The sequence below is a fragment of the Corvus hawaiiensis genome, chromosome 2, assembly GCF_020740725.1.
Source record: "Corvus hawaiiensis isolate bCorHaw1 chromosome 2, bCorHaw1.pri.cur, whole genome shotgun sequence".
In the NCBI taxonomy this organism is placed as follows: domain Eukaryota; kingdom Metazoa; phylum Chordata; class Aves; order Passeriformes; family Corvidae; genus Corvus; species Corvus hawaiiensis.
This window is the reverse complement of record NC_063214.1, coordinates 39,302,996-39,330,421: the sequence shown is the minus strand read 5'-3', so window position 1 is coordinate 39,330,421 and position 27,426 is coordinate 39,302,996. Positions and strand designations below refer to the sequence as shown.

Genomic DNA, 27,426 nt, shown 5'->3' with positions numbered 1-27,426 from the left:
ATGGGCATGTGCTTTCTTCCATGTAGAGAACGACCTAGAAAAAGACATGAATACCGGTAGGAGAAGAAGGCAGGGAACACAATGATACATTTCTCATGTGCTGTAATGGAGAAACCTCTCTCTAGGAACAAACGTGGGATTTAAAACAGGAACATTTCAAGTCCTGGCTCTGTCCTCTCAATGTAGCAAAGTATTTCACCTCTCTCAACTCCTGCTGTTCATAAAATGGATGTAAGAATATGTGCTGACCTGCTCATCCCATAGGAACACTGAGGAGTTACGTGCTTTGTGCTCTGAATGAGTAAATCCTGTATTGAAGTTTGTAATTATTACAAAGAATGGCCTATGGCATCATTTCCTTAACTGTAAACATGTTAATGGTATTAATGAAGATTTTCAGATGCAGGACTACACAGCTGCCTGTTTTCATCTAAGCCACAAAGTGAGCCTTTGTCCCAAACAAGTGATAAACAGTTAAAGCCCATCAGCTCAGGGTAGGAATGTGCTGCTCTGTGTAGCAGCTTCCCTCAGCCACCTTCCTGCTTGTGTTCCAGCATCCAGGCAGGAGCCAGTTGAGGCAAGGAGGGAGGCATCTGCAGGCAGGGACACAGGGGAGGAGGGTAGATGGTAAGTGAAGGGGTGTCCAGACTAGATGCTGATGCTGGGTATCCTGGGAAGGAAGTCTGAGAGCCTCTGGCTCACTGCACAGGACAGTGACTCCGATGGGTTTCAGGAGACCTCCTTAGCCATGGGTCTCTTGTGTGACTTCAGGCAAATCATTTAACCTTCCTGTGATTCTGATTACTAGCCAAAAATTCTGTATGTCTTGGAAGGATGTTGTTGGGGTGGGAATACACTGGCAGTATGTGCTGCTTAGACATGTATTTACTTTGTTGGCTATTTATATGTAGTGAAAGAGAGAGGGGCAGCCGAACTCTTTGGGGTTTGTTTTATCAGTTCACTGTAGTAATTAGACTAAAGAAAAACAAAAGAACCCCAACAACAACATTAATTCTTTCAATTAAATACACAGTAGAAGACAGAGTCCTGCTGGCAGCTCATGAATCCTTTTTCTCCAGTGTGCACAGATTAGAGGGAGTTCAGAGTCTGCAAGTGCTGAGGAATCTTGTTTGAGAGCAACAAGCAACAGCGCTCTCATTATTGCTGCAAATTCAGCCACCAGCACAACACCCCTTGCCATTAAAAGGAGTACTGCCAGGACAGGAAAGCTTAATAGATAAACATAAGGGTGAGAAAAGTATGATTTATGACTTTACCATAGATTGATATGAGAGATGCTGTCATTGAAGGCAGTTAAAATCAGCGTTGTAAGGTGCCTGCACAAGGACACCACTGCAGTTACCTGCATAACTTTGTGATGCTTTTCAATGTTTGAGTGCTCAGTTGTACCATGCCAGTGTTGCTGTGCACTGGTGCAGCGTGCACTGCCGTGCTATTCCAGCAGCTGCCTGACACCAGACATGTACACTTGGCAGTATGCGTCGAAGATTTCTCCTTCTATTAGTTCCCTCCTCTCATCAAACACATGCACAGGGAGCTTTAAACTGAGTTTGATTATCCTGCATGTGCTAAAATATTGTATATTAAATAGTTACTGGATAAAATACTGAAATAGTCCAGGAAGAAGGGTCCAGAACCCAAATCTCCAGCCTCTTGGTGAGTGCTGTAGATCACAATAGTTAGAGCCATGCTGCCTCTCATATGCTTTTTCTTCATCCTAGTAAATCTTTAAGATCTTTTTCTAGTAGTAGTGGCACAATTTTAACGGGAAGAGGATGATTTTTTTTTTTCATGGTACAGAAAAGACAGCACTGCATTGTCTTTCCCTGCTCCTTCCTTTCCCTCTCCTCATCTTTCAAAAAAGGGAAATGGTGACTATTGTGAATTACTCAGTCCTGCTGTGGTGGATGTGTTTTGTTCTGATGTTGGCTACAGTTCTGAGCCCTCAGATGTTGTATGACTGTGAGTATGATTTACAGCCTATTTTTAAGGCGACCAGAGAGCAGAACTGTTGTCGGTAGAGGGATGTGAAAAAGTCAGGTTAACTAATGAAGGCAGGCCAAGAGCTATGGGTGATGAACAAGGATCGTACTCTGTGTTTGACTTTTCATAAGATTTCCCAATATAGATGTTTAAGAAAAAAACTGCATGCTAATATGAAAGTAAAGCAGTAAAATTACTCTGTTGCTGCCAGAAATAATCATTGTTAGTAGTGCTCTGTTTTCATTAGTGTAGTGAATCACTGTTAGCGACCAGATCTGCTTGTGTAATTTGTGAGTTACACTAAGAAAGTCTTGACAGTAAGACACATTTTAAACAAAAAAGCAATTAATCGTGGGAAAAAAAAATAGAGTGGAAAATAGTACTATTTCATCATTTAGTATCTTGAGATTAAGAATAAGCGCTTCTTCCTTAGAGTTGTCTTAGTCAGATAAATAATAGGGTTTGTTGTAGGGATACCTGGGAGAGATATGGTGGCTTCAGTAATACTAACTACATCATCTAGTGAACTGTTTTCACTTTAAAATCCATATGTAGTCAGGTTATGTATAATACCATGAGGCCGGAATACAATTTTGTCTATTATTGGAAGGTACTGTTTATTCACAATGTCATAACTTCCCCCTCCCACCCCTTTTTTTTTTACAGGAAGACCATTGGAGTTTTCTGTTGTGGACCAAACAAAATCTCTAAGATACTTCATAAACTGAGCAACAGCAGCAACTCTTATGGGACGAGGTTTGAGTACAATAAAGAATCCTTCAGCTGAAAGTCTTTTGGACTAGCAAGACTCTCTAGAAGATAAAAGTGCAATTTTTTGTTTGTACAATATAAAAGTTCAGCTGTGGTTTAAACAGACAGAAATGTACCAAAGAATAGCACAAATGTTTTTATTTATGATTATTTAAGACTGATGGATGCAGCAGTATACCAACAAATAATCAGTGCTTTTACTCAAATGCACTCACACAATATTTGTGGTGGGAGTGATTCTTCGGATTTGTTTCTGTTAATTAAAAAGTGCAGAAGCTGGGGAGAGACGCAATTGCTTTAAAAACTGATGGAAGAAGAATCTGTGGAACATTTGAACTTCTTCCACTTCAGTCCTCTGAGGCTGGATCAGTAAATGAAACCCCAGGTTAATCCAAATGGCAAAACATAGTGTATTACAAAGACTCTTGCTTTTGTTGGTATACAAATCTTATGGCTTTGGGGTGAAAATACTCCATATTAAAGATTTTATTATACATTGCAGAACTGGGATTCTGTATTTAAAATATAGAGTGTTACTCTTGCTAGTTTACTTCTGTAATGAAGTTAACCTAAGGAAAAGTGAGCACAATTTCGTAGCACCAGTGGGCAGCCTCTGCTGTGATGCTAGTCACAGCCTCTTGGCAAGCACGCATCTGTACGTGGAGAACTCTGTATCTCGCATCAGTTCAGCATTCAATGAGTTTGCAAAATAAGTATGATTTATGCAGCCATAAAGATGGAGCAAGAAATGTGATGAACAGGAGCAGACAAGACCTGAAGTTTTATTACACCACACACTCAATGTGGAAGTTGCACTCACTCCGCACTCATGCCCTGAATGTCAAATACTTCCAGCTTTCAGATGCTCTGACTGATTATTTTACAACACAGCAGGTTGAAATCCAGTTTTAGAGTTCCCAGAGCATGTTTGGTTGACTGTGATCCTTTGAGTATCTTCCCTGGAGCCACCCTTGTTCGCCCTGGTGCCACTGAAAGCAGGATGAGACCAGATCTACAGCAGGGTGAGGATAAACCCCTCAGCTCTGTGGCTCCTTGGATGATGTGTGCAGATAGAAACCTTACAGGAGCTGCAGTATGCTTTTAGTATGTTCCAGAGAGGAAGATCTGAAACATCCAAATTTAATCTCTCTTCCCCTTCTCCTCCCCACAGCTGTTTTCTGCCCGTAATTGCCATGGGAGAGCTAAAGGTTGAAACTGGTACTTCATAACTTTTTGGTTCTGAGGAGCACCTTTTTTTCCCTGTCCAGATAGCCAATCCAACTTCCTTTATTTCTTCTTTTCTCCCTTTTCCTTACTTTGTTGAGATGAGGGCATTTAAACAGGAATCAGACAGCTGGCATAAATAGGCACCACTCTAGTGCCTCTTAATAGAGCAGCATCACTTCAACATGCTGAAAACCTTCTCCTTGATCTCCAGCAGGAGCTTGGGAGCAGTACAGAGTAGTGTTTGCAGCATACACAGGCAGAGGCTGGCCTGAGAACTCTCGTGCCTGTGATTCACCTGTATCTAGGGCAGTGCATTTGATTTCATTTACATCTGTCCAATGAAGACCTTTTTTATTTTAGTGGGAAAGGCACTAAATTTCTGCTCAGGACACAAACTCTGTACAGAAGTCTGCAAGTATCAGTGTGAGTGTTCAGAGGGAAGCATTTTTCTGGTAGGTGGTATATAGGCACAGTGTACGTGTAACTAGTGAGAATGAGTTTGGTCTTTGCCTTGGCAGCTTCTGCTCAGGAGTTGCACTCAGTGAGCAACAGGGTGGAGGTGCATCAGTGAAGCCACATGGGAATGTGTTCCTCAGTGTCCAGACTTGGCACTGAAGTCTTTGCCTCTGGCTCTGCCCAATTTGAAATTCAAGGAGGAAAGAAAGAACCAGAGATAGACGAATTCCTACTGATGAGAATTCTAGAAGTAGCCCAGATGAGAGAAGCTAAAATAGAAATGCAGTGTGAGATGGGAGCCTACATTACAGCTACTGATTTTAGATTTTTTCTCTTTGAGGCTGGAAGGACCATTATTTTCCTACTGGATCTCCTTCATCCATCACTGTAACTGGAGGTGTGCAGCAAAGGATTAGGGTTTTTTTAATCAGTAAGATTTATTTCTAATACTCCCTGCATAGATGTTATAATAAACATAAAACTGTTGGCAAAATGCACAGATACTGGATATTGTAGGTTGCGCGTACTTTGTTTCCTGGCTGTTAGTTTAAAGCATGATTGAAATCATGCCTGCCTCTGTTATCCACAACTAGAAAGTGATCTTTTCCTCTAGTTTTGGGATCTAGTATCTCATGCTTTTTAAATACAGTTTAGAGTCATCTAATCACTATGTTGTTTGTGGTTTCCCATCTCCTCTGACAGATATCGGCTCCATTACCATATAATGAGCAGCTAGTTTTGCAGTTAGCTCTGTGCTAAAGCAGAGTATATTTTCTGGCTCAGCTTCTGTATAGGTAACACTTTATAATTAAAATAGTAATGCTAGTACTGTGCTCTTGTTCTGCATTGTAGCAGGAGTTGATGCTCCTTGTAGGCATGTTAAACACATGCTGTTACATTAAGCAGTGCTGTCACAGCAAGATCTAAGCAGATCCAGGCTGTCCTCTCTCTCTCTGTGCTGTATCTGACTCAGCTGACCCACCTGTAAAACAAGCTCGGGACTATCTGCCTTTCTGGAGTGTTTTGAGGCTTAACTAATGTTTTGGGATCACTTTAATGCGCAAGCAGTGAAAAGATCTAATTGCTATGCAAATATACTTGTGTTTTGTTTTGGGTAAACCTTTCTGTTATTGATTTGACTAATCGCTAGACCAGGTGAGGAAGAGTTTGAGGAAAGTCTAAAAGCTTCAGTTGCTTTTTTCTTTTCCTTGAGCTATGCTTCTTTAAGAGAGGCAAAAGTTTTAAGCGTTGTTGAGTGACTGTGACTTGGCTACAGGAGTGGCAGATATTATGATAAACACAATATTTCTACAGGCTGTGTTGTCATTGCTCTTTCTGAGTGTCTCTCCAGCTTGCAAAACAGAGTCAAGCCCTCTTTTAAACTCCATTACTTTTTTCTCTGTAAGCCAAGTGTGTGTAAAAATATAACTCAGTGCCAGACAAGTAAGTGAAAGCTGACAGCACCCAATTCCACATTTGCAGATCAACTGGATTTACATAATTGAGCATCACTTTGCACTTTAAACTGTGTCCTGTGAGTCTGTCATAAGTGTCCTGCTGGCAGGGGAAGGATCCTGCCCTGTATTCTTCCAGTTTTCACTCAGTCTTTCACAAAGCTGCAGACCTCTCAGTGTTTGCTCAGCAGGATCTTTGTGTTTTATTCATCAGATTTGTTTCAGGACTCTTTTTTTTAGACCAGGAATGTTTCCATACTGTGATGGGAAACCAAACCCTTTCCCTGCAACAAGAATCCAGCCCTTGTGCAGCAGTGTGGGACTCGAGGCTTTACTCAGCTAACAGCAGGATTAATCAGATGTATCCAAGACCTATTCCCACATCACTGGGATTACTTGTGTGAGTAAATTCCCACTGCCACAACAAAGAACAGCAGAGATGAGCCCTGATGTTGTGTGGGAAGGCCTGGTGGGGAATGACCTTCACCACTGAAGTCTGCAGAACAGCCTGTCCCTCCACAATGATTATTCCAGCCCTGAGTTTGAAGCAACACTTCCCTGTTCCAGTATGTGGTACTACTACTAGTGTGTGAGTTCTTCCTTGGTCTTTTTTCTGCTCTTCTAGAAGGCAGAACTGAAAGCAGTGTGAGGTCACAACAAACAAACAACCTGGTCTGGGAGAAGACACCTAGCTGATGACTGCACTGCTTAGGATAGAAAGTTTAAACCAAATCTATTTTTCTGCAAAATGCTGATTGTTTTGCCACAACAACAGTTGCTGTAAAGGAAGAATAGATAAACCTTCCCTCTGGAGACTTCTGCCTACACAGGCCTGTTGTATAGATGTGTGTGAAAGCACTGCACACCTCCTTATTATTAGGGTATGCAATGATAGAACAAGGGTAATGTATTTGAACTGGAAGAGGGCAGATTTAGTTCTGATATTAGGAAGGAGTTCTCTATTGTGAGAGTGGTGAGGCCCTGGAATGGGTTGTCCAAAGAAGTTGTGGCATCCTTAAAAGTGTTCAAGACCAGGCAGGATGGGGCTTTTAGATCTGGAAGATATCCCTGCCCATGGCTTGTGGGTTGGAACTAGACAATCTTGAAGTTCCCTTCCAACCCAAACTGTTCTCTAACTCCGTGATTCCATGGTTCCTATTACTTCAGTTTCCACTGCATCCTGATCTCTGGCTTGCTCGCTCAACTCTGAATCCCTGTGGTTTTCTTTGATTGCAGATCTTCATCTACCTTGTTTGCAGATGTGTCTTGCAGGTGAGAGAAGTACTGCATATATTGGCACCCATGCACTGTCTGATCTAAGCATGGAGCAACCTGTGAGCATTCTTCGCAGCCAGTGCAAGTGCAGGATCTGCCTATTTGCTGCTAATGCCTCTGGTGCCTAGGTGGCAAAGAGATTTGGAGCTGGCTGAGAGGGGGCAGATAATGCAAGGAGCAGAGCAGCCATGTTGGGAACAGTAATTCAGCTGTAACAGCCTAACAGCATGGTTTGGTAGGACTTGGAGAATGGCAGCCTAAGAGGAAAACCTCTACTCCACATTTAATGCACCAGGTTATAGTTTCAAACCACAAGATGTGGCTTAGGGGAAGCAGACATGAGGCTAAAGAGTCATTGCCTTAGCAGTTCAAGGACTATAAGTCAGAGAAGATAGTTATTAAAATTAATATTTTAATAGTTATTAAAATACAGTGTTTACTTTTTTGAAAAATAACAGACCTTCTAGGGAGATTAATTTTCACTTCAGCCTGGAAATAATTTCGTAAACTCGCCAGTTTGATATAAGATAAGGTGGGTCTGTTCTTCTCTGGATTATGCATCCAATTTTTCTGCTGATTTTCCACCCCTCACAATTTAAACCAGTTTTTATTGTTTTAGCAAAGAGGATTTAACAACAAGGTTTAATCAAAATGCCATTGGTGCCTGTGCTGAGCTGAGGTTTTCTGCTATGAATGTACATTTTTCAGATATATATATATATATTACATAGCTGATGACTCAACTGTGAACAGTGATTTGGGATTTGCATTGTTTCTGCTGCTGGTGTATTTCATTAAGGCCACTACAGTGATGCACTGGCAAAATGTATGGAGCTGAAATGAGACTCTTCATTCCCATATAGAGCCTGGTATTTTAGTGCCTGTACTAACCATAGTAAATCCTAGAAACACTGAAATTTCCTTTGTAGGCACAGTAGATTAATTAGCATATTTTAAGGTTAAAAACCCTGAGTCCTCTGGTGGACTGGCATGTATAATGAATGCTCTGACACAAAGGTTTTGAGCAACAAATGCTTCTCCTTAAAGGGCTGGATAAGGATGTGTGAAGGTTTAGTATCCTGCTAATTGTATCACCCGTGTTGTAAGGGGGATGGGATCCGTTCTAGTACCGCCTCTGATGTTATGAATATCTCTAAACTTGCAGTGGATCCTAAAGGTTTGCCATACCTGAAGTGTTATATTCTCTAGAGGGATCCTATTTGTAAGACACAGGTGCTGGATCTGTACTAAGAGCAGTGAATCTGTCCCATTATTACATGGGCGCAGAAAGAAAGCTGGAAAAGGCCACTTGTCCCGATCATAGATTGCTTCTTAACAGAGCCCTTGGATGAGGGGATAGGCTGGTCCTGAAGCTCCAGGTAAACTGCTGTCAACCAAGGAGCAACCCAAGGAGGGCAGGAGAGGATGATGAATGCCAACAATAAACAGGGTAAAATATTTTCTACCTGGGAGCCAAGGGGAGGGAGGAGACATTCTTCTTAGTTTCTCAATTTTAGAAATTAAAGCAAACCCCATTTTCTAGATGCAGATACAGAGTCTCCCTGGGGGTTGAGAGCTAAAGTATGCAAAGACATTGCATTTCTGTGCAGAACTCAATGCTAAAGCCCAGAAGAAAACTAGTATATTTTAGCAAACACCCTGGAAATAAGCAATTTCTTTGAAGCAAGCCCTTTACTCTTTCAAGTTAACCTATTTCTAAAAAACATCTACCTCTATTCTGCAGCTGTGGAATTGGGAAATAGCTTTACCTGGTAACTTCTTTTCACCAAAATACTGGAGTGTAGAGTTCTCTGTGTCAGCTGTAAGTAGCTTTGACAGTTTGATAAATAAATTTCATGTTTGTTGCTGCTGACCCTAGGAAAGGACAGCCTTGAGGATGAGAAGCAGTGTTACATAAATGTCTAGTGCACATAGCAACGCTGAGCAGGGAGACGCTGCTGCATCGCTTTTGGTGCACCAGTCACTCATTAAAATTCTGTCATTGCAAGGTCACATTGCTCATCTCATATTCTGCAACCCTGGGGAAGAAATTTGGATGAGAGGTGGGGGAGGAAAAGCAAAAACTTCCTCCTTGTACAGTAACCAAGAATGTATTCATCGACAGCAGGGCACTTATTTTGATTTCAAAAGAGCATGCCATTTCTTTTTCAGGGATAACGGACTCCCTCCTGGTGCTGTGTCATGGTGTTTGCATGTTAGAAGTGTAACACAGGGATAACGGGTGGCTTCCGAATTGAATAAATAACGCCTCTGAGCTTTTGCTTCTCCCTTTAATAGTCTGAGAGAAATGCAAAATACCAGAGAGCATATAGAGTGGACTGTGTCCCAAGCTGAACTCGGCACAGTCTGGTTAGGAATGCTGCACAGCAGGTCTGCAAGCTGCTGGAGAGGCAAGGCCAAGGTTGTGGGTTTGATCTCCGGATGGGCCATTCACTTAAATGATGATCCTTGTGGGTCCCTTCCAGCTCAGACTATTCTGTGATTCTGGGTAATTGTTTTAGGGAGAACACATCAGTGATAGATGATCTGCAGTCAGAAGCTGGCCAGGTCACCACACTGGCTGTCCCATCTCTGAGCCATGATGAGTCAGAGCAAGTCCTACGTATGCTTTGGCAAAGGGAGACTCAGGGGCTCTTGGACTGAGCCTGCAGGATTAGACAAAAGGTGGTTTAGACAGAGCTGGACGAGCTTCCAGTGTGCACTTTCAAGCTTGGAGCTGTCATACTTGAGGGTGAATTGTGTAGGCAATGAGCTGGTCTGACCTTTGAGTACAGTCACAGTTGTATGGTTAGCTGAAGGTATGGACATACCCTGTGTATTTCTCTAGCTTTGTAGAAGCATATTGCTAGGGACAGGGAAGCAGGTTATGTTATTGTACCTCATTAGGTGTTAGATGCTTGAAAGCATGTACTGGCTAGAACAGATGAGGATGGTGAATGCCAGCTTCCACCCACAACTGAATATACCCTGCCCATGTTTGCAGCAGTGTTCATCAGGAATAAATGGCAAAATGTCATCAGAGAAGGCACAAGTGCTGTATTTTGCTTTTACTGGATCAGAGCAACATAATTAGCTGTTAATAGATACTTGCTGTGAATGTGAAGATTCACCTATGACATTATTCTTTTTGGCTGCTTAAGCTCTAGTAACTGTTTGATACACACTTTTTGACAAAAACATAATGCCCCAAAGCTTAAAAACGTGGCTGAGATGGAACTTGGCAAGGGATCTCCTCCTGATAGTGAAATATTGTCTGTGGGAGCTGGGTGCATTTGTGCTTCAGTCATCTTGGTCTGCTCCACCACCATGGATGATTAGAGGGAGCTGAGCTTTCAGATCCATCTCTTCCTCTCTGTGTATGACCTCAGCCTTCATCTAGAGGTGTGTTTGAATCTTTGGATCATTGGATACATCATCACCCGTGTGTCCCATAGTCCTTCTTTTGGGCTCTTCTTCCCTCCATAGCACAAGAGGCTTCTTCCACCCTGTGTTTCCCATAACTCAGGAAAATGCCACTTTGGGAAATGCAGAGGGCCTCAATTTTAATCACGGTATACACCAACCTTTATAATGTTGCTGGTGTACACAATCCAATGGGGTTCTTGTGGTCACTTTGATTAGCATCAGGGAAATGAGGGGTGCAGCATCCCAATGCTGGAGATGCTTTTGGCAATGACAGGAGGGGCAGTGCTACAAGGGCAGCTATGTAGAAAAGGGGAAAACTCATAGTAGCAAAGATTATGTCATCTTCTGTATGAGAATTGGGGATTTGGTTTTGTGAAAGTCAGATCACTTGTGGCTACCACTGAAATTAAGTCATGCTTCTGCTTTCACATGTAGGCATTTCAGGATGCTGGGCAGTGATGGAAAGGGTTTCTTTTTTTCAATTACATTTGCTATTTCCATACAGCTCCGGCTTTATTAATTGCATATGATTTCCTTCTTTCACTGATTAAACATTTCCTCGCCTGGTTTCTTTGCTTCTGGGAGCTTGAGAGCTCATTGTTTATAACAGGGAAAGAATAAGTATTGTGCTGTTAAGCAGACAACTCCCAACACATATGTTCAGCTCTGCCTCTTTGAGAGGGAGGCCCTGGTGCTGCTGTGAGTGCAGAAGGGCAGAGCTTTCACTTAGATTCAGATGTGACAAGGACCCTTTTCCAGGCTTCATACATTGATGAAGCTCTGGGCTTATTAATTAGATTTTTCTGAAACAGGTACCCTTAGTCCAAATGTGCCAGGTTGTGAAACCCCTACTTCCACTGAGTTTTTCTCTCCTTGTGTTCATTCTGATCATTTGCAGGAGGAAATTTGATGAAACACATTTGGGTAAGAAATGGTTCTCTTGGTCTGTGGTAGTTGAGAAGAAAAGTCATAATTGGGGTATTGGCCCTCAAACTGGTGTCCAAAAAAGTATTTTGAATGGCCCAGCTATATTAGTTCCATAATGTTTATATGGGAATTTCTTTCAAGATCTATGATTTCACATTGTTTTATATAAATCTAATTTCATTTTCAGAAACAACCAAGCAAAAAAATCCCAAATATCTTTTTTACATCGAAAATGCTCATATGTCAAAAACACGTCTGTTTTGAAAGAATTCTTCCAAGATTCTTAGAAGAAGAGTGGAAACTAGCTTGAAAAAACTCTTGTTTTCAAATACCAAAGCATTCTTTGGTTTTGTTTTTTTTTTCTTTCCAACCTTCATTAATGAAACAGTACAGTTCAAACTAAACAGTAGTACCACAGTCTGAGCTTCAGCAATTTGGTATCTTCCTTTTAAAGCAAGACCTCTCTCCAGGATCATGTCTACACTGTCATCTGAACCTTCAGGACAATGTCTGTAGCAGGTCTAGACTTGGGTTGCTTTGAGGAAGAAGACATGATCCATTTTTGTCTTACTTTAGGTAGTTATTTGGGACTCAAAAGCCATGTGAGAGTTTGGTGTGGTAAACAAACAGGAACTGGAGCCACTGGTGCAAATGTGAGTATACTGAAAAGACTGTTATCCCACTAGACAAGTTAATTAAAATCCAGTCTCAGGAAGGAAGATGTGGGCCACAAAGAAAATTCTTGCCATACATAAGATTTGGAAAAAGGAGTAAACTTATGTCAGCTTTCCAATTTTTTTTTTTTTTAAATGAGCCTTAGAAGTAATTATTAACAGTTAACATGTATAATGTGATAGAAAAATTAATGTCTTTTCTGTAGCTGTGGGTCTTGACTTTTTCACTTGTGACCACATTCTTCCCTCACTCTTCCCTGTCCCAAAAGAAAGAGACCAGAAAATTTGTTCTGAATTTCCAATTCTGTAATTACATATCTTTTCCACTAGAGGTGAAATAAAAATAATTTATTAAAAAGGAAGGCAACATTTACTTCTGATATCTCTGTACAATGTACAAGATAACCATTTTGGAAAGTATTCATATAAATGTCCACAATTTTGAGTACTCAATGTTCTTTTCAGAGGCGCCTGTTTATATTAATGTAATTTCACTCTGTTCTTATGTTTTTGTAGATCAGGATGTGGTACAATTCTTTGAAGAGAAATATCTGCTTAGTTTCCAAGTGGAACAGAAAGCAAAATTTGGTCCCAAACTTTCATTTGTAAGTTTTTCACCCAAGCTTGACTTTAAGAATAGTACTTAGTGGGTTTGTGTCTATGACAAGTCTTGTCATATGAAACAGCCCATTTTGTAGCCTCAGCTTGCTGGCCCCTGGCACAACAGAGGAATTGTGTTTCACGGACTGGAAGGACTTAAATAGGTCGCTTTTGTACCTGCATGCCTGATAAACCTTCAAAGAGTAAGCAATAAGCGTTCTGACTCTTAGTTCCACTAAAATGAAGGAAAATTTTTACCAATTATCTCTATAATAAGGCAGAGCTAGAAAACGGATAATTAAAAAAAGTCCTGGATTTTTATTTTCTGTTTTATTTGGGGTTTATTTATTCTTCTCTTTTTCATGAGTCATGTGCAGAACTCTTTTCCCATAGTGTCCCTTTCTTAGTTACAGAGTGTTGTGAGGGTAGATGAAATCCATTGGCTAAAAAAGGGCTCAGACAGGGAAGAACTCTTGAGTTTTATCCCATGTTCTTATGGAGTCCCCCTACAAACTGGTCACTCTGTGTAGGATTTTCAGTGTAACATGAAGAATTCAAGTTCACTGTCATTTTTTTATACCAAACTGCATTAAGTTTTTTTCTAAAATCCCATCTTCTTTTTGACTACCAGTAAAATGGGAACAGTCACACCAGAAAAGAGTTTAGATTTGCCTGGAAAATAGTCCTTCATTTCAAATTTGTTTAGTTAAAATACAAAATCCTGATTGCAGTATGGAAAGGAGCCTTCTTTCCCAAAATACTCGTCTGAATTAGCCATTTTATCTTAATGGCAGTCCTGACAACTAAAGTATTTGGCTGCTGAGTTCTTTTGCTGTTCAGATGTTACTTTTACATTCTATTAGCAGATCATCTTAATGTGATTTTATGTCTCTTATTGTATTTGACAAAGCACCATATGTTAATACATCATGTAATTATGGCACTATACTCTAAAGGTATTTACTTTACAGGAAGCTTCATGACTTTGGAATAAACAACCATTCCAAGACTGAGCAAAACATGGTTGAGTTGCTGTTTGTGACCTGATTTCAATTAATGATGTACTGGCTTAATCGTGGAAGCATTGTGTGTGTGCATGTGTGCATGTGTATTACTGCTGGTAGGGGAGGCTGGGATTTCACTGCTTAGCAGAATGGACTCTTTGTGATGCCCTAAACTTGCTGAAACATCTACACAGGGTTCACAGATACGCTGCAGGAGAGCCAGACTCCTCTGGCACGACAGCAGGAGGTTGGGTAGGATACCCAAAGTACCATAACTGTACTAGGCACCCTTGTTTAGCCACCCAGAGTCATTTTCTGCCTTAGAACATGAGAGACGTGCTTACTCTGTATGTATCTGTGGCTGTGAGACCATCTCAGAAGCAGAATACATTACCTCATCCTCATCATCTCACACGCTGGAATTTAGAAGATCATCACTCCTCTACACTGTCTTTGTTTAGAGCACAGTGGAAGGAGAAAGCAGCATCTGCCTTACCCTAACCCATCAAAATCAGTGATGAGCAAAGTTCCTTCCCATATCAGAAGCGTGTAGAAATCCTTCCCACCTGTGACAAGTATTTGGGTGCCTGACATTGAAATGTGCTCTGGGAATTTGCTTTAGTCTGCTTGCTCTGGTGAAGCATTTCACAGTGTGCTCAGACCATGCTGCTTTTGATAGCTATTACTCTGAGAGCTGCTATTTTATTATGATCTTCAAGACACTGCTGATTCTACAGCAAATCTGCAACAACTGGTTTAAAATTCATAATTGACTTCCCAATAATGTGTTTAGGGGTCTTTTGGGTGCCCTGCAGACTAAAGCACCCATTTCCATGCTGAATGTTCTGGTAGCTGTCCACCTAATCATTTCTGCATTTGGCAGGGTTGTGGGTTTTTGTAGCAAAACTACACATCAAACATGGATTAATACAAGTATGCAGACTTCTCTGAGGTTTTTCAGAATTGTTAAAAGTTCTAGGTAATTTAGTTTTGAGAAGTGAGGGTACTTAGTTAAACTGCATATATTGATCCCAGGGTTGTATTTTTTATTTTCTCATTCCAGAATGGTGTTGATACAGTGGTGGGAGAAGGTACCATCCCTCCAGAATGAGGAGTTTAACTGCAGCGAGATAAAAAAAAAGCCAACAAAACCCTGTATATTTCTTCTCATTTATTTTTAGTTGTTAAATTAAAAACTAATAGGGAGGGCTAACAGCTCCATTTTAGAGAAGTTCCTGATCTGTGTAACTGCAAAAGGTGTTTATTTATACTAAATGCAGGGTCAGTGGCAGGCAGGGCAGAGTTATCAGAGGAAAAAATTTATATTTTCAAAAATTATGATGGTGTTTTCAATTAAGAGGAATGTCCTTTCCCACTCACCTTCCCCTGGCCAAGTAATGAGGTTTGGCAAAATGTGTTTTGGCTCTTGAGCTTTGATTTTCTGTCTGATATTTGGAGAGTTTTTATGGGAAACTATATATTTCACAAATGCATTTGATCAAGAGAGAAATCTCATTGCTCATGCAAGAAGATTATGGAAAGGGGAACAGAAGAATTTTTTTTTTTACAAAACCTGGCTGAAAATGCTGATGCAAATAATAAACTCTCCTTACAGTGAGCAACATAGTATTGCAGTCTGCTGTTTTCCTGATGGAAGAGAAAAGCTGCTTCCTTCTCCCCACAGCACATTACAAGCATGTGGATGTTACAGGAGGGCTGAAGAGTAGCACACGGGAATAATTTGTAATCAATGCAGCAACTTGGATTGTTTCTCCTGAAAACCCATCATCCATCATTTTTTGTAAGCAAGATGACTTCAAATAATCTGCATTTCTCATCTGTTTTCCAACTCCTCCCAAATTTAATTCCTATGAATGGCTCCATGATTTATCATTTCTCTTTCTGGTTTCTTGTTAGGATATGCATAAGCATTAGACTGAGCTTAGTAACATTGTGCTTTTTAATCTGAAATTGTGAACTCTGGATTGATGACTGGTCATCTGAGTAACCAGCAGCTTGTCTTCCTCTCCAAAACTGTTCTTCTGGTTTTCATGGGAATTAATTTTGTTAGGCCAAAGTTTTTGATCTCTGTACAGATTAATTTTGCAAACGAGCCTTCCTGTAACTTTTTGCAGTAGTATGTCTTCTTGTAGGAGAATGTCACCTTAATTAGGATGACTGCAGAGATTTCCCAATCTGTCGTCTGTGCCCAGACTGCTAAACACAATTTCTGAAGTGACAGCCTCCCTGCAGACATCCCTGTTTGGTGCTCTAGAGTGCCATGGCTCCTAGGATGAGACAAAAGGCCACTGTTTTTAAGACCTGGTGTCTAGACTTTTGGACTTAAGCATATTTGTTTCGCTAAAAGGGAAAAGTCTTTCTGACTAGATGTGAGCTGATTTTCTGAACTGTGAGGAAGACAGAAAAGCCTGGTTTTCATTTCTTCTCTCAAATGAGAGTCATTAAGAGCCTGATTCTCCCTGAATATTAGTAGGAGGTTGATGCTTTGAAAGTCAGCCCCCTGGATGAAATAATTGAGACCACAGACTATAGAATTAAAATTAATTTTAAAGTAGCATCTCAAGTCCATTATGGTGTAAAAGAGGACATGAAGCCTAAATTCTCTAGTGGTCTGTATCTTCAGTGGTCACTGGCATTAACTGACAAGAGGAAATTTAAAACAAATTGCTGCTTTTCTGACTTAAGAAACCTTACATTCCCTTGCTCTTGTTATAAATGACTGTAACATCATCCAGATGAAAAGGGAGTTGGAAAAAGAGTCCTTAGAGTGCCTGTCTACAAACATATGCACAAGTGTTGTACTACTTTTACTACTATAGTAAGCATACAGTTATTTCAGTATTTGTATTTTTGCCATGATTATATGTATTTTGCTATCAGCTAATGACTGTAGTAACTCTGTTACTCTGGGATGTGTATGGTGCTTCAATTTAAAACAAAAATCACATTTTCTCATAATTGTACCATTAAATATTTTTGTATACAAATCCTGTCATTTGGTATTTCTCAAGCTGTTAACTGTGCATATATTTCATACAAGTCACCTGGCAATGTAATCAGTCTGTAGTAAATTTAACAGAGCACCACCCTGCCAATCCCCCATAAATTTATGAGAAAATGGTCCAAGCCTTCAAGTTCTTAATACATCTTCCTGATACATTCAGCTCTGTGACAAAATAGCCACCACTTTTTTAGAACGTTATTGCCTTTGCATGAAGGGGTCATATGCAAAGAACTTAAGCTTCTAGCACTTCTTCCAGAAATATATTTTCTTCTGTGGTATGTGTAGACTATTTATTTGTAATAGGTTGCACAAAGGAATGAAGGTGAGTAAAGACAACGTTGGAGAGAATTTCCTACCATTAGTCACTGCTGGGGAAAAATAGAACCTGATTACAAGGAAGGCTGTATTGGTAGGCAAGGAAAGCCTTGTTCGTGTCTCTGCCCTAAGAGTTAAGAGGTTCTGCAGACTATATTTATGGCATTGCTGCCAAAAGTGCTTGGAAGGATGTACACCACTTTGAAAACCTAGCACATTGAAATGGTTGTACATAAGTTTTTCAAGAAACCAGAAGCAAATTCAAACCAGAATTATTCTAATATTGTTTTGATTACAGGAAAATGTGTGAAAATTTGTCAACAATATGTAATTGACCTGAAAATGCCTTATGTGCTTATTATTGTGTGAGAATGTTTCTTTTACTAGAAAACAGTGAAGAGAAGCAGGGAGGTGCTTCTATATACCCAAGTTCCTTTAAAATCTGTATGACACACTCCTGTACATACACTACCATGCCTGTCATCACCACCACTATACCAGCCTCAAAACTGTGGGACAGTCCCACCACTGAGCCCCCAGGGATCCCTTTTCTGGTCAGATTACACAGGGCAATCTGGGATGATAGGAGAGGGAACCAAGTTTCATGAAGGTAAGTGATCTGAAGTGCTAAGCCACAGTGAGGGTCCAGAGTTAATGTTTTCTGCCAAACTCTTGTTTCAAAGAGAATTTTTTTTTCTGTACGTGGGGAAAGTACTTGTTTTTCTATATATTTTATTAATCAATCAGATTTCTAGAATTTTTTTCCATAATGTGAATTCTGCACAACTGATGCCCTCAAGAGAAAGAGGTAAAGGACAGACTTCTGGGAAAATGTCCATTTATAAAATGGGACATCAGAAAGCCTAATGGGTGGAAGACAGATATGCAAAAATAAGTTGATTTTCTGTAGTTATAAGAGCTATTTCGTATCTAATTCAGAGCTTATTACAAAAATTACAGTTAGAGGCCATTTTTAATGACAAGGTCTCATTGCTGCCAATTTTCAGGTCACTATGGATACTGATTCAAAATTACTTCCATCCATACACATGTGTGTACACAGATGGTGAATTACAGATTTAACTCAATGGAGATGCCAGGTGCTAAAAATACAAATTTGGGTAAAATGTGGGAAGGAGAACAGAATGAAAAAAGACTGACAGCTGTTCATTGTCTTGCCTTGACTAAATGTGACTCTTAACAGTCTGAGGAAGGAAGAGACCAGGCTAGAAAATGAAAAACTTGACAGAGGTAACAGTCTCTTGCAAAGGCCAGAGACATGCAAAGCTGAGTACCTTATAATGAAGTTATCAGTTATCCTCTAGATTTCTTGGTTGTTTTCATTATGTGAAACAACATGGTGCTGATGCTGCAAATACTTCCCTGGATGTTTTTCTGGTGGACTCCTCATCTAACAAGTACTTTTGTACAAGCCTAACCTCGATGCCCACTGGGTGAAGGTTTATGTGGTTGCACGGTGTACGTACACATGACCTAGATTTTCAAGCACCAAGTACTGTAATGCCCCATTTTCGGCATTGACCCTGTCAGGATAAACTCCCCAAGCCTGAGCCAGCTGCCTAATGGCAATGGGAAGTTTCTTGTTTCAAGATACCTTGTCCAGACAGAGGAAAAGGCAAAGGCAGGGTTTTGTTTAAACTGACCATTCTGATTCAGTGAGATCACACGGCAAGCTCAGCCTCGTGGCATTACCTCATTCCCAATTTACAAAAAATTGCAGCTCCAGCTTCCATCTCAGGGAAGCACTTATGAGGAAAAGAGGTCCTTCAGCATTTATCTTACATATGTCTGAGCACAGGAGAAAACACAACCCTAGACATGACCCTGAGAAGAAAAATAATAGGCCATTGCATTTGTAGCTTGCAGAGGAGAAAGCACAAAGTCTCCTGGCAGTGCTGGTGGCCAAGAAAACATTTAGTGCCATGGTGCTAAATGAAGCCTCTCCCTCTTTCTGACCCATCCAAAACCTAGGTGGCTGGTCCAAGCTGACATGCAGGGTCCCCAAAAGGACAAAGGGAAGACATGCCCACAGGACAATTCCTACTGTCCCAAAACAGTTGCTTTAGGGTTGGTGCCATCAGTCCGCAGCTGGCAGCGGTGTTTGCTTCCCACGCTGCAGGAAACTAAACAGCTTTGCTCGGAAAAGAGAAGCAGCTGGGATTCCACGTGCTCCGAGTCAGATACACCTCTCAAGAGGTTTGACTCCTGGCTGGCATCAGGCCACTGGTCTGAGCAGAAACACCACAACGATGGGGAGAACCAGCAGGTGTTGCTTGTGTCAATTCTGTCCTAGTTACTCAGATTAATATACACTCTGCCATCTACTCCTGGCCACAGACCATGCTGACTGTTGGAAACAGGCCTGTTTTCTTTGCTCCCTCTCAAAGCAGATGTGGTCTCAAGGTCATATGGTGAGTGGGAAAATTGCTTGGGGGTATGCCTACAAATATGAAAGGGATAAAAATTCTCTTTCATCAGTTAGAGCTGGTTTGAGTTCTCTGTGATGACACTTCCAGGGGAAGAAAATGGGCTGTTAGATCCTCCACCGAAGAAAAAGGAAAGGAAAAAGCCTGCCTGGGAATTGGTAAATGATCTGAGCAGAGCATAAACAGGCTTTCACTAATAGGTCATGAGTTTGGTCACAAGTATAAATTATACATTCCATGATTTTGAGAAAGAAGGGATGATCAAGAGCTGCCAAAAAGTAGGATTTAAAAGACCTGATGAGCCAAAGCTTCACTTTGATCCTTTCACACATGGTAATTTGCCATGGCCGAAGGTGGGAAGCCCAGGGAACACTGGTTATCTGTGGAGAAGACATGAACAGCTGAAGAGTTGAATCAGAAATGACTTGTTGGCCATGTCCTTTGCAAACGGTAATTTTTTGGTAAAAATTACCTTGATCAGTGTGAAAACAAAATGCTATTACCATGGAATACTGAAAAGACTGAAATAATCTTGCTTAATACAGTTAGGATTCTTCTATCAGAACAGCTTTTCAAAGGATGACGTCGCTTTACTGACACCAAAATATTTTGCATAGTGGCATTTTTTTCAACAAACATCTAATGAAACACAGGAGTGGCCTGTCTGTCAGGGCAAGCACCCAACCAGGGGTCACAGCTCGGCCAGTCTGTCCCAGACTGACACAGCCATTCAGACTGTCTCAAAGCTGGACATTTGGGACTTTTAACCTACACAATTCCAACATATTCCTGTCATGTTCTAACTCCAGGACTGAGGACCCCAGAAGCGTACCAGTTCCAGACTCCAGCAGAAGACTCTTCCTGGGAAGCCCCTGGGAGCTTAGGGGATTTTCACTCTCCCTCCATAGATTGAATGGATCTTTATATCTTAGATAAAAAAAGACCCCATTCCCGATCCCCCTGTGCTGCTGGCATGGAGAAAGTAGAGAAATCTGGATTTGAGCCTGAGAAGAAGGGAGGGGTTGGGGAAGGTGTATTTTTTTTTAAATTATTTCTCATTATCCTATTCTCACTTTTGGTTGTCAGGAAATTAAAATTAAGCTAATTTCTCCAGATCAAGCTTGTTTTGCTCATAACAGTATTTGGTGAATGATGTCTTCCTGTCCTTATCTTGGGCTCTGGAATTGGACCCTACAACAAATAAAAGAGAATTATATATTAAATCCACCAACACATGTCAGTCTGATTTCAGAGGAACATTATTTAATCAAGCATAAGAAATACACAGTGTTCTTTGGGTGGTGTGGTAGCTTATGTTGGATCTGGGAGATTTTTGTAGGAGTGGATCTGATAAGATGCTACAACATTGGAGGTTACAAGAGACTTGAGGAGACTGCCCATCCTCCTTCTACAGCACACCTCAACAAGGTATTTGTAAACATCAATCAAACAATGCATGCTTGATTAGCACCTTAGTAACATGACTGAGTTACTGGAGGCCTCTAGAAATTGGACTGATAACTTATATTGTTGTAATCTTCACTTTCTATGAGCAAGGGCTGTATCTCTGAAGTTCCTCCTTTTTTCTTCCAGCAGGGCCTGATGTGCCTTGTGAGCACAGCAGTAACAACACTTCCAAACACAGCTGCTCCGACCAACCAAGCCCAGATCTGACGGGCTTGCTGAAGATAGGGTGTCAAAAAGTCTTGGAAAGACTCAAGGGCTAGAAAAAAACAAACAGAAAAAGAAAGATCATGCTACTTGATACAATGTACTGCCAGTTTATGGAAGTTCTATAATAGATAATACTGGAAGGCTGAGCATAAAGAGGCAAGAGTGATAGAAATAGTCTGTCACAAATAGTTTTAAACAAATCTCTTCAGCCCTGATGGTCTGTTTCTCAATCTTCATATCCAAGGCTGGCACACAGTTCACTGTCCCCACTGCTCCTTATGGTTTGTCAAAAGTTCAGACTGTAACCCAAGAAGTTTGATACTGTCTGACCAAAGGTCCTGCTAGCTCAGCATCCTTTGGCAACAATAACTGAGGCAGACCACTAGGGAGAGCTTAAGAAAAGGTCAAGCCTATTACACTGCTTTCACAAAATACTTACCCAGCCTCCAAAAATTTGCAGGTCCAGGATTTCCTGAAACAGATGTGGTGGTGTTGTGTGTAATAGTCATGGGAGGATTTTTTTTCCTTCCATCATCTTTTCAAGCTGTTCTTTGGACTTTTATCACAAATTTTAGCAGCAGAAATATCCCTGCCTTAACTACATATTGATTGGGGAAAAAAGCTTCCTGTCACTAGTTGTGAACCTGCATTCTGTTTTCTTTGATAGCTCCTGTGTGAGGAGAAGCAGTAGACAACTATTCTGTGGTCACTCTTTGCACAAGAAATCCTCTTTCTTTGGTGAATCCATGGCAGCTACTCATTTCTAGATGATCAGCTGCCTTCTTGCTTTGTGATATGAATGTGTGTGTCCGTTTTTCTCTCTATGGCTTAATGAGTTGTGAAAACCCTGCCAGAGAGGGGTCTCGCTTCACAACAGAGGCTGGAAAGAAATCTGTTCAAAATGCACCCAACAATGTGGTGGCTTGAATTTGAAAAATAAGAATACTTGTCCGCTTGGGCCAAGGAAGATTTGGAATCCACAGCTCCCAATTATTAGCTCTAAAGACCATTATTAGTGGTAATTACTAGCTAGTAGGGAAAAGGAAGAGCACCTCTATGGGCACCTTCTCTGGGAACTCCTAAGGTGGTTTATTTTTGAATGCTCTTTATGCATCTGGACTGATTTAGAGGTACTCAACCATACTTAGTATGATGTACCCCCACAAAGACTGTAAATATCTTCCTGTTATTTTTTCACTGGTGCCCAGAAAAACAATCTGTATATCCTCTTGGATCACGGTACTTTGGAGAGAACACTGTTACATGCACTGTGCTCTGAAAGGATGCTGCCTCCCTGGGCCTGGGTAAGGGATGTAGCCAGGAAGCTGCCTGATTTGGTGTGGCCTTCTGACTATCCTCTATTAGTATTCCAGGTGGGTAGGGTTGAGATTGAAGGAAGAAGTCCCAGGGTAATCTAAAGGGACTTCAGGACACTGGAGCATTTGGTTAAAGGAGTAGATGTGCAGGTAGTATTCTCCTTGATTCATTCAGTACGAGGGGGAAATACTGAAAGGAATACAAAAACTCAACAGATCAATACATGGCCAAGAGGCTAATGCCATAGGTGGAATTTTAGGGTTTTTGTCCACAGGGTCACTTACACGGAAACAGGCCTGCTCATGTTGGATGGGGTACACCTGACTCAGAGGAGGAAAAGTATCATGGCCCAGGAATTAGCAGGGCTGATAGCAAGGTTTTTAAACTAGCCTTAAGGGGGAGGGGGATAATTGGTTTCTGCCATTTTTGGTGTGTTTGTGTCTCACTGGTTGTGTCCCTCTGGATGTTCAAAGGAAGTGCCAATGAGACTTCCACAATCAGAGCTAGGAGAAATTCACGTTATGGAGTCCCTCAGTCAGTTTTAAGGTATCATTACTTGTTTTTGTAGTGGTGAAAAGTTCACAGCTCCCACAGATTTCATCAGTCTCCTCATTATTACATCTTGGAAAGTGTTTTTTAATGGACAGGGTTGTCAAGCACTGGAACAGGCTGCCCAGGGAAGTGGTAGTGCCGTCCCTGGGAGTGTTCAAAAACTATGTAGATGTGATGCTAGGGAAATGGTTTAGTGGTGGGCTCGACAGTGCTGGTTTTATGGTTGGACTTCATGATCTTAGCAGTCTTTTCCAATCTAAATGATTCTGTGATTCTATAAAACTCATCCCACTGGGAGAGGAAGATTTTCTGGTAAGAAGTCAAAACTGAATCTGTAAATTTATCTGTTTTCATTTCTGAAAGAAGAAAAAAATACAGAAAAGACAGTCTGGGTGCTGAAATATAAGCTCTTGGAACAGCTCTTGACAGAGCAACTTGTTTTGACAGCTATTGTTAGGTGGTGCCATTAGTCTTCCAAAGCTCATGTTTGCTTTCAGGCAGCTGTGTAGGTTGTGGTCATTTTGCAGCTCACAATTCTCATGTCAGGGAAAGCTGGATGTCTGCTCCAGATTCTGCTCAGAGCAGCTCCCAATAACTACACTCTGACACGTGCCTTGGATTCCTGAGGGATGGATTTCCTTACACACTGTTTGCGACCACTTCTGCTTCAGCACTGTCATTCATGTAAAAATAAATGAAGCTGCAATTAAAATTACATACTCTTACACACTGATTTGCTCTGCAGTGGAAAGCAGAGCTCCAAGCATCAATTTTTCCTCAGGGACACAACAACAATTTAATTTAGCATTAAAATGCCATTTTGCCATTGGATTCTTTCCAAGTTTTATTTCTTGTAACCAGCCTCTTCATGATCTGTGTAGTCCTGCTTTATCTCTCCTAAGCTGCTGGTACTGTAACTCAGAACTGCTGCTCTTCACAGACTCACACAATCATCAAGATTGGAAGAGACCTCCAAGACCATCTAGTTCAACTGTCTACGCAGCACCACCAAAATCACCACTAAACCACTTTCTTTAAAAGCAAACAAGCCAGGTCTTGAGAGTAGGATAGGGCCAGATTTTGTGTGCTCATTCCTCATTCTGTCTTTTTCTCTGCCTTACCTCTTCTTCCTCATCTGGAAGATCTGCAGAAATTCTGCCTTTGCTTTACCACCCAGATCTTTGCTACTGACTTTTTTTTTCTTTAGTAATTTTTTCCTATTTGTCCAGTACTTCCTGTTTGCCAATCACAGACTTTCTTTTCTCCCTTGAGGACACAAGAATCTAGCATTCCTATCTGAAGAAAAGTCTGTATTTAAACGCTAGAGTGGTAAGAAAATCTGTATCCGTATTTTGAGAGTCCAACCACTTTCCATTTGTAACCAGTTCTTCCCGCCAGATAAGAAATAGCTTGAGATCGCTTCTTCTCAGCAAGATTAACAAGGAGTTGAGTGACATCTGAGGATTACCTGGGCTTTCTGAACAAGGTGGAATTTCATTCGTTGTGTTGATCTTTCAGAATAATTAAGGAACTACTTTCCTTACCTCTGTGTTAAAAACATGGGCAGAATTTAATAGGATTTTCTTTTTCTGAGGGATATGTACTCCCCTGGGAAAAGGCAGGAGTCCAAAAGGCAACAGAAATTAATTGTTGAATGGTAAGTATTTTACCTTTTCCTTCCTCTTGAAGTACCACTTCAGGATTCAGAATTCCTGAAAGTCATGGTATTTGGCACTTTGAGTTGTACAATTCTAGCAATAGTATGAGTTTAGGAAACTAATGTCTTTCATTAAAAAATATGTATACTTATTTCTGGTCTTCATCTGGCTGTTTCAATAGCTTATAGTTCAGCACCTGCACTAAGTCTTTTCTGCATCTCATTCCCCAGTTTGTCCATACATCCAGGATTGCCCCATCTCAGGTGCAGAATCTGACACTTCCCCTTGTTGAACTTCATATAGTTGGTGATTGCCCAGTCCTCTAATTTGTTGAGGTCTCTCTGCAGGGCGTCCCTGCCTTCGAGGAAGTCAACAGCTCCTCTCAGTTTTTTATTGTCTCCAGACTTGCTTAGGATCCCTTCCAGTCTGGTGCCCAAGTCATTTATGGAGATGTTAAGGAGCACAGAGCCCTGCAGAACCCCACTAGTGACGTGTCACCAGTCTGATGTCACCCCTCACTGTAACCCTTTGTGCCTGACCCATGAGTCAGTTGCTCACCCATTACATGATGTGTTTATCCAGCTGTGTGCTGGACACTTTGTCCAGAAGAGTCCTGTGAGAGACAGTATCCAAAGCTTTACTGAAATCCAAATATGACATCAACTGCCTTCTCTTGACCAATGAGGTGGGTTATCTTGTCATAAGAGGAAATCAGGTTTGATAAGCAGGACTTTCCCCTCATGAAGTCATGCTGTCTCTGGCCCATGACTGCATTGTCTTTCAGGTGTTTTAATACCTCCCAGAAGAATCTTCTCCATAATGACAGCCTTGAAGTCCAGCACTTTTTCTCCCCAGTTCTGATCACTAGCTGAACATTTGGGTCAGATTTTGCTATTAGTAGGCTAGGATGGATGGCACTGATATCAGTAGGATTTTTTTGTAACAGTATCATGTCAGATATGTATGATATCAGACCAGAAATGTGAAAACAAGCAGGTACAATTTGGGGACTATATTCAGGAAAAAATCTGGAATAGAAGGACTTTTTATCTGCTCATATGGCAGACATATTCCAGGTTATAGGCAACAAATTTTACATTTCACCTTTTACATTGACCCAAAATTATAATATTACCTGGTTCTTGCAGATATGCATAGTCATATCCCAGCTCTCTTGAGGGTTTAAAAAATTCTCCATTTCTGTAAAGAGGGATGAAGGGGACCATGTAATTTTCTCGATTGTGCCCAATTGGTGCATTGGCTGCTGGGTAAACTTCTAGCATGGGCCTATGTCTTCTTAACCATCGTTCAAAAATGCTGTGGAAGAAAAAGCATGTTAATTAATGATGGAGATTAGCAGAAATTTTCTTCTTGAAGATTAAAAGAAAGTGCTACTTTTAAAAAAATTCTGGAGATAGAGTTGCATGCAATGTCTTGCGTTTACGTGTGTATAATGCTTTCCAAATTTCCAAATTTGGGCTTATCCACTTCACTGCTGAGTTCCTATGCAAGGCTACAAAAAGCAAATGCCTATGGTGCTGCAAAGACTCTGAATGTGTTTTTAAATTCCAGAAATGTAAATCACTCTCTCTTTGTGCTCAGCAATTCATGTGGCTGTGAGGGAAAGAGAAAAATGGATTAAAGACCTCAGTCCTTCTTCCTCACTCTCAAAAACATTTGTAGCTGGTTGTAGATGGTCTTGTTTCTAGCTGCTCTGTCCTATTCCCCTTCTTCTAATTTCTTAGCAAGGGTTTTCACACCTGCAATAAAATACAGTTACACCATGATCCTTTGCACATCACCAAAGGAGTTGAAACATCTGAGGAAGAAAGGATAAGCTGTATGAGCCCAAAATCTTGACAAAGCAGGTCAGCTCTAAGTAAAGTGTCTTTCTCCAGCCAGAGCTTCTTCACTGACCTTAGTGTCCGCACTGTTGTTTAATACGCTCCTCTCTCCCAGCTGCTGTTGTGCAGCTTTATTTTACCTCTTCTTATATATGTTATCCCAGAGGTGCTGCCAGTGTCACTGATGGGCTCAGTTTTGGCCAGTGACAGGGCTATCTTGCAGACAGCTGGAACAAGTTCCAGCTAACATGGGAACAGAAGCTTTCCGACACCTTCTGACAGAATCCAACCCTGTAGCCCCCTAGCTACCAAAACCTTGCCGTGTAAATAAAATGGAAGCTGTTCCCCACACCTCCAGCCTCAGCTGCTCCATTCCATATTTCTCTTCCAAAATATCTTCCATTAGCTTTCTGTCACCACAGGGCTGTGTGTCTGCTCTTTAACTTCGAGGCAGAAAGTTTAAAGGCTGCAGTAGGGGAAGAGTTTATGTTGACATTTTCAAGTCAGCTACTGGATGTGTTTGGAAAGCAAAATTAGGAACCTTCCAAAACATCCTCAGTTTCCCTCCCTTTGAGCTTTTTCTGTTCAACTCTTCACTTTCTTTCAATCCTCAAATCCTTTCTTTGATCCCATTGTGTTTGTTCACCTGAGTGTGCCAGGTTGGAATAGGGAAGGTGGCAAAATGCTGCAGGGCAAGCAGATGCAGGTATCTTGTGCATGAAGAAAGAGGACTCCATACTAAATCAGAAGATACTGGTGGGAGGTAATTATCAACA

The 27,426-nt window shown here is 41.0% G+C and overlaps 2 protein-coding genes across 3 annotated transcripts in view; one reads left to right on the top strand and one right to left on the bottom strand.

Moving 5' to 3' along the window:
• Positions 1-13,833, top strand: part of NOX4 (NADPH oxidase 4) — a 113,302-nt gene extending 99,469 nt beyond the window's left edge. For both annotated transcript variants that reach the window (XM_048295050.1, XM_048295051.1), the window contains one exon: positions 2,671-13,833. In XM_048295050.1, the coding sequence (XP_048151007.1) occupies positions 2,671-2,791 (121 nt within the window). In that variant the 3' untranslated portion in view covers positions 2,792-13,833. The remainder of the gene's footprint in view (positions 1-2,670) is intronic.
• A 7,013-nt stretch (positions 13,834-20,846) lies between these two features.
• Positions 20,847-27,426, bottom strand: part of TYR (tyrosinase) — a 41,977-nt gene continuing 35,397 nt past the window's right edge. The window contains exons 4-5 of the mRNA XM_048295521.1: positions 25,942-26,123; positions 20,847-21,328 (exon numbers count right to left, since the gene is read on the bottom strand). Of these exons, the coding sequence (XP_048151478.1) occupies positions 21,108-21,328; positions 25,942-26,123 (403 nt within the window). The 3' untranslated portion in view covers positions 20,847-21,107. The remainder of the gene's footprint in view (positions 21,329-25,941; positions 26,124-27,426) is intronic.